General features: G+C 35.3%; 1 protein-coding gene across 1 annotated transcript; it reads right to left on the reverse strand.

Moving 5' to 3' along the window:
• Positions 1–200: 200 nt before the first annotated feature.
• On the reverse strand, positions 201–6,145 carry LOC147516022 (uncharacterized). Its single transcript, XM_086588726.1, has 6 exons — positions 5,784–6,145; positions 5,592–5,692; positions 5,399–5,485; positions 5,195–5,318; positions 4,369–5,115; positions 201–411 (listed from the first exon to the last, which is right to left on the reverse strand). Exons 1-6 carry the CDS (start codon positions 6,009–6,011, stop codon positions 304–306), a joined length of 1,395 nt encoding a protein of 464 aa, XP_086444852.1. The 5' UTR covers positions 6,012–6,145; the 3' UTR covers positions 201–303.
• Between the last annotated feature and the right edge of the window lie 1,645 nt (positions 6,146–7,790).

Here is a 7,790-nt window from a genome sequence, read left to right on the forward strand (position 1 = left end):
ATTTTGGGGACTTCTCACTTAGCCCTCATTAGCTGGTTTATGAGATTCCGACCTTTTGAGATTAGTGGGGCAGATGATGTCCTGATTGGGACCTAGAACTAAAGCGCTGGGCATTTAGAAGGCACAGATCTAATGGCCATACATCCTCAAGGTCTGTAAATTTGAGAGGTTCAGTAATTCCATATGAGTGCACCAAAAGGGAGACGAAGAACTCATTTGATAGTTTGTGTCGTTTCTGACAGACTATGTTTCAGTGGCGGCACGACCACAAATGTTTTTGAATAATAAACAAAGTTGTCATTACTAAGAAATCATATGAACAAAAGTACAACATGACGCTAAAACTTCAAGTGGAACACCCGGAGTCGGTTCTAATACCTGCACATCTGGTATCTCTTTGGACAAAAGTTCCTGCACATTGATTGCCAACGGTGCTGTCATTTAACAGGTAAATTTAGAAAGAGGCTATAAGAATAATGTTGGCCAGGGATTACAAAATCAACATGAATAAATAAGTATGACCAGTCCAACACTGATTCAAATAAAGAAACTAGAAACAAAAAACTAAACGCAGAAAGCAAGAAGTGAGTGTACTCTGGAGTCTGGAGTACTTAAATTGTTCAGAACTAAAACAGTGAAGTAGAATAGTAAATAGCTATAATGGGTATTTACGTTTTCTCTTTTCTTTTCAGTAACACCCAACTTTGTAGTGACAGAAGTCTAAACTTACATCACATTCAAATCTTTTTCAACAAAATAGAACATGTCAAACTGAAAGTAATTCATGTCCATACACCAACAAAAAGGAAAACAAGTATGTATAATCTGGAGAAACCAGAGTAGAGACGGGAATTACAGAATGCCCTTCTCAGTGTCATAAGTGTTCCTCCGTGCAACATAAAGATCCTGTGAAGTTACTTAAACCAATGTATGAGCAAATGATCATGGTTTCCTTTGCAAGCATACACATACCTAAAGGACAATATCTTCGTTATGCATATTCCACCATAATCAATAATTATAGTACTTACAGATCCATACTCGAGGAGAGAGAGCTGATTGAAGATCATTCTGAAGCTATAAGCCGATTTTCGTTAAAATCGACCGAAAATTTGACTTTCAAGGATGAAAGCGGATACGGTAAATATGAGTATGTCACTTTGTATTGATTTCACAATGATAAGTAATGGCAACCTTGGCTGTTAGGGGTAATGGCAACTCATATGCTTCCATAGTAATAAAAGAATATCAACTACCGCCAGGAATGGAAAATTTTCTTCTAGACCCTAATGATTGGTTCCTACCTCTTAAAGACTCGACATTCAACAAATCCCTATTTCCTTCTAGGTGAATTTCGAAGTCCAAAGTCCCTTGAAAACTCTTTTTCTTTGTGGTGTGCCACCAAACAAATCATCAGCACTAATAACCTCATTACGAGGAAATCGAACATGAACTTTGCTCTGTGTACTTCCAATAGGGAGTAAGTCAATCAGTCACATTATCATCGTATCTTGTTCCTTGGTAGGTTTTGTGCTCCATTGTACTTTGCTTTGGGGGTGTTTAGGTAGGCCCAGGTCAGTCAAGCAATTATTAGCTCCCTCGTTTGAGAGGGTGGAATCCTTGGAGATGAACTGGAGTAAGCTGGAGAATTTTTTGTTTGTTGTTATGTGAGGACTCTCGTTGGAAAAGGAAGTGACTAGAAGAGATATTTTTTAGGGTTATAGACAATGTCTTTGGAGGAGATATTATGTTTCAATCAAAACTCATCTTAAAAAGGTCAAATATTTGGGCTGCTTTCTTTTTTGGTAGCATCATTTGGGATTTCATGATGGGCAGCTTGTAGCTTTGTATTCAATGGTGTTCTTTTGCAGTACTTTTTGTTATTGACTTTTCTTTGTTTTTTGTTTTCATTTTTGTATTATGAGATATAGTCCCACGCTCTTACTCCCACTTACTTTCTATTGATTCATATAGTAAAATATTTTACCTCTAAGCAAAAGATGTTTATTAATATAACCAAAAGTCCAAAAGAGATTAGATTAATAATGAGCCACTAGTAACATAATGTCCTAACAAAAGGCCCCAGTAAACACATCCCAAACCCAGTCCCCGCATTCTAGCTTCCTCAGCTTAGAAACTGGAACCATAAACCCTACCAGTCAACAACCCTCCTGTTCATCTTTCTTACGAATTGTCCCTGTTGACCCCCACTACTGTAACATCAGCTAGCGCCAAGGAACCAACTACCTAAACCGCAAGTAATAACACCTTCTACTAGCACAAATGGATTAGGGCTAGTCGCTACTTTGCTCCGGGATTGACTAGCGACGAATTTCTGACTTAATTTCCCTGGCAAAGTGTGAAGTCCCGGTCCTCTAAGAGATCAATGAAATTAATTAAGTGATTCTCCCAAATCAGATTTTTTTTCCTTTCCTAACATATGCACCACATATGATCAAATAACAACAAAAAAAAATGTAAATTCGAGATAAATATAAGGATCATACATCTATCAATAGCAAAGTTACAAAAGTAAAGTTTTATATCTAAGGTGTGTTACACAACAGAGAGAGAGAGAGAGAGGTTTTATTTTTAAAAAGTGCAACAGAGTAGCTGAGCACAAATAACATAACACACACAAAAAACGAACAGCAAAATTATCAAAACCAAAATTCCATCGCTATTTTGAACATGTGTGGGTAAAGGCATACCAGTACCAATAAAGAGAAGAAAAAACCTTATCGGTCTATCATATTATATCAAGTGGGCAGCAGGGGAAAAGATTACATGCAGAAAGCGTCAGGTGTCGTCGACCTCAATGCACTCCAACCAAACACTCAATTTCCAAAGTTTGAGATTCCCAATTTTATACTCAATCCGTCTTGAATAATTGATGACCCAGTGAAAATTGTTTACAGATCAAGTTTCAAAGGAACCAGATATGCTAGGCATTGGTTAAACCTACACCAAGCTCCTGCAGTTGTGACAGAAACCGAAACTAGTTTGTCTCGAATTCTTTGTGCTCTAGTCTTCATTGGAGTTATCAGTACACGTATAGATTGTCTCAAAGAGGAGTCACTCAATAATTGTAGATTATCGAGTCCAAATAAAAAAAATCTTGGAGTGCGAAGTATTGGGCAGCCTACAAATAGTCTCGATGATCCCGGTGAGTAATTTCTGGTTTCAGTTGAATATATTGACTCACTAGCTCTATAGCTGGTAAGTGGTTTATAACTCTTCGTTATAGCCAACTATGTTAGGTGCATTGAGTTGATATTGGAAATTACACTTGCATGTACTATTCTACTATATTTATACATCAAATCTCTCATTTAATAATTATACTCATTATGTTTATTTGGAACCAAAAGCATATAGGTTAGTTTTCCATCAACCAGGTTTTTTTGGCTTGTGACATCAACCACATATTTCACTTTTGTATTATAGTTATTTTGTGGTCAATGAATTTGCAGAAGTTTATTTAGGACATATTGTGGTTAGTTCTAAAAATTGAGCTACCATTAACAGTTTTTTTTTAATTTATACTAACCTGAAAGAAAAGGAAGAGAAATTAAATTTTTTTTAAAAAGAAAAAGAAAATATATGAATTTTTATTTAGTGGCTTATGACATCAATCACATATTTAACATTTAGATTAGTTATTATTGTGGTTAAACTAGTTTTAAAGGTTGAGCTACAATCCCTAGTTTTTTATCTCAAACTGAGATTATGTCCTCAAAGTAAAGGAAGCCAAAATACATATGAAATATAAAAATTTATAGAACTTTGGATTTCAGAATGGCACAATTTTAGTATTTCACACGGTCACACATCAATGCACAGAACATTGTAGACAAACTAATCTTGATATAGCTTCACACACGACACACAAGATATATCAACCAAACCAACTTCCGCTTTAATTAATTTAAACTTAATTTGCATTTCCAGTATCTTTGTTCTTTCGAAACTTATTTACAAACCATTTTCAAAGTTTGGTTCAGAGTTTCAAGGAGAATACCTTAAAAATGGCTGGCAAATGTTTAAGTCAAAGCATACACTGGATATGCTTCGAACGAAAATTCAAAGCAAGCTAAAGTTTGGTGTCGTTTGTTTAAATTGTTCGATATGATGTACGGGATTGCGGTTGTTGCAGTTATGAGAGATGTACCAGGGAACTAGACAGAAGACAGAGTGTTGTTTTCACCAATTTCAAACATTCAATTATCACTGGAGAGCTTTGATTGTAACATGTGAAACGATAGATAAGCAGAAAATATAATTTAAGGCACAGTTCTCATGACGATGTATGTCAACATACAATAGCATTAATGGGTCAAATGAACTAAAAACACTAGTTAAATTTACCTGCCCAAAAGCGTTGCAGAACTCTAAAAATTGCAAAACATCCTCAGCAGGTAGCTCAATGTCAGCTATAGTGGTTAAATTCATGTTCTGATGCAAGGAAGTACCAGCATCAGGTTCATTCTTATGTCTATAATTGGTTATCAGCATTGTCTTGCCTCCAAGATTATCTATTCCACTATTCTTATCACAAGCATGGAATGACATATCCGTTTCATCTGGTTCCTCTTCTTTCTTGATGAGCTCTGTAGAATTTCCCTCAGAGATACAATTTTGAGAATCCTTACTATGAGCTATTTTATGTAGTGCCTTGATAAGATCCAAACAGATATTACTGCAATTTTGAGGTTTCTTATCAACACCAGCCGTTTCATTCATCTTCTCTCCTTCATAAATGGAATTTAAAGAGGTTTCAATAGATTCACAAAGTCCCTCTCTATTTTTCTCTGAATACGCACCATTATCCTGCTCATTAACGTATCTATTGGCCCGCGCTAGTCTTTTAAATTCTCTACGCTTTATCATACGCATCATATCACCACCATCAGACCTTTCGCTTTTCATCTCTTCTTCATTCAGTGTAATGTTAAGATCAATTTCACATCTCACATTATCTTTCTTACTTCTTTTCTTTCCCTTATCCACATTGCCATCTCTATTACTTTCTTCAAATTGTTTCCGCTTATATTTCCTTTTCTTCTTCACATCACTTGGTGAACTCAAAGACTCTTCTCCTTCAGCAACCTTTTCCTGTACAACCAGTATCACATTGCCAAACAACAACTTATATATAAACAAATCAACAACCACCTAGGATAAAACACACTACCTTTCTCCGTGAACCATTAAAATTATCAGGGCCAGTAACAACCAGCATGTCCAAAACCGACTGGAACCCAGTTGCCTTAGCAGTATGAACAAGTATACCAGTTGGTTGATGCCCTTTCTTCTTCCTAAACAATCAAACAAAAAAATTTAATACTACTTCAAAAAAATGCTAAACAAATTAACCAAACAAACAGAGTTCACTTACATGCAGAAGCTACAATTGCAGATTCCTCTACATTTAGGACATTTCCAATTCTCTAACCGCTCCGCCTCCTCCGCTTTCTCCCCATATCTTCCACAAACCCAACACAAATTTCCATCAAATCAGCACAAATTCAACTCAAATGCAACAAATGGAATTAATATACCCTAACCCTAACCCTAACCCTAACCCTAACCTGTTTAATAAACATTTATGACAAAACTTAATACTACAGCATCGCTTTTCGTCAATCTGCCTCTTGCAAACAGCAACAAAATCCATTGTTTTTTGTCGACACTACATATCATAAACAAAGAAAAAACATTCAGTCAATAAAATAAAATAAAAAATATCAAATTTTGATAATAATAATAATAATAATAATTACCTGGTGACATGTTTTGCCGTTTTGAGAATCGAATATTCTACCTCCACGTATACGTACACCTGGACAGCTGTTCCGTTTACTCGTGGGTGGAGACTCATTCTTCTGCTTCTTCTTCGCCTTCTTGTTGTATTTTCTCTTCTTGTTTTTGATATTGGGGTTTGTGAGTATCTCGAGGTTGGAAGGAGGGGTTAGGATTACTTTGGAATATATGTCTTGGCTTGGAACCATTTTGACTGATCTGTTTTTTTGGAATGGAAATGAGGGGAGTACTAATAATGTGTGAATTGTGCGGGTGTTTTTTTCGGGTTTGGCGCTGAAAAATGAAAATAAAAAATTGGTGTGTTTTATTTTTGAGTGAAAATTAAAAATTTTACAGCGCGAAGAATGAGAAATGTGAAATGGAAATTTTGGATTCCCGCCACCTGGATTTAACTTACTTTTAAGGTGCGAGTGTGAGCTGTGTTGCACATGCTGAAAACACCATGGTCATCTTACGCAATAAAAAAAGAGTCATTTGTATCCTAAACCCACCGAATTAATTAGATTGGGCAGCCTCCAGTCAAAACCAAGCCTACTAACCAAGTCCAAAACAATACCCCCAAAATGCATACCCGTTAAAACTTTTCTAACCGTTCTAACCTATCTCATCTCTAGCCGCAACAAAAAAAATAAAAATAAAAACATTTCGAGTTTGGGCAACCGCCATTGTTGTTAAGAAAGTGAAGTTTTTCTCTTGCTCTCATCTAATTTGAGTTTGGGCAACCGCCATCGTTAAGAAAGTGAAGTTTTCTCTCTTGTCTTCTCTTCTCTCGCCAACACGTCATTGTTAAGAAAGCAAACCATTTTCAATAAGTCATTGTTATTCTCACTGTACTACAAATTTGTTTTCTATCTATTCTATTCGTTTTAATTAATTTTATTCAATTTCATTTAGAATGTTTATGAGCATATTGCATTGAGTACGTGTTGAAATCAGTTAAAAATAGAGATGAGTGTTTGTAGTATTTGAGTATTTGTGTTATTCAATTATCTGTCTTAGAATGTTTGTATTTTGTGGCACTTGTAATGTCGATAGAATTAAAATTTAGCTCGAAATGTATAAAGCATTGTAATTTAGCTGGAAATGCATAAAAATTTGTATTATGAAACACTAGTTTATCCGGTTTACTTTCGCCGAGTTAGTTTATCGTCTTTAAGAATCTTAACATTGTATGGAAACCGATTTACGGGCAATATATCTGGTCGAATACGTTGGAATGGTGAATATATGGATGCTTAGTTTGTTGGTTAGTTTTAGAATCTTCGATTACTTGATTTGTCGAGAAATGAGTATTATGGAAGTATATTTTGTGCATTGTTCAAGCATTATTTTAAGACTAGGTTCATTTGTCTTGAACATAGCAATTTATCTAATTTGACTCCATTATTCATTGGAAATTGTTTGAATTTAATGGGGTTATTTGATTTTTCTTTTAATAATCTTAGTGGTAGTTTTTGTTCACAGATTTGTGATATACCAAGTATGCCATTTATTTCGTTGCGAAGAAATTCTTTAGTTGGAGATGTTAGGGAACAAGTTTTAGTATGTTAAAGTTTGGAAGTTTTGGAATAGACGCATGTATCTGGTTGCCCTGTATTCAAGTAGTGACTCAAAAAATCATGAGTAGGACTATCAACTAAAGCAGAGTAATAAGGAACTGTAATAGTAGTGTTAAAAATTCCGATACGAATTATCCAATTTGATTTAGATTTGATTAAACTTATTATAGTTACTAATACTTTTTTTTTTCTTTGTAGCAATGGTTTCTCAATCAAAGAATGTCAAGAATGTAGCGAAATCTACATTCAAGGGTGTGCAGAAGTTGTTTGGTGGTTGTGGTTCCTCTTCGGGTTGCGGTGACGTACCTGAGCCTGAGAAAAAGAGAGTTAGGGGGTCGAATACATCGGCTTCAATTCGTAGAGGTGATAGAAAAGTGCATGATGTGATCCTACTAATGTAGGTGATGT

The sequence above is a fragment of the Coptis chinensis genome, chromosome 2 (assembly GCF_015680905.1).
Source record: "Coptis chinensis isolate HL-2020 chromosome 2, ASM1568090v1, whole genome shotgun sequence".
NCBI classification, from domain to species: Eukaryota; Viridiplantae; Streptophyta; class Magnoliopsida; order Ranunculales; family Ranunculaceae; genus Coptis; species Coptis chinensis.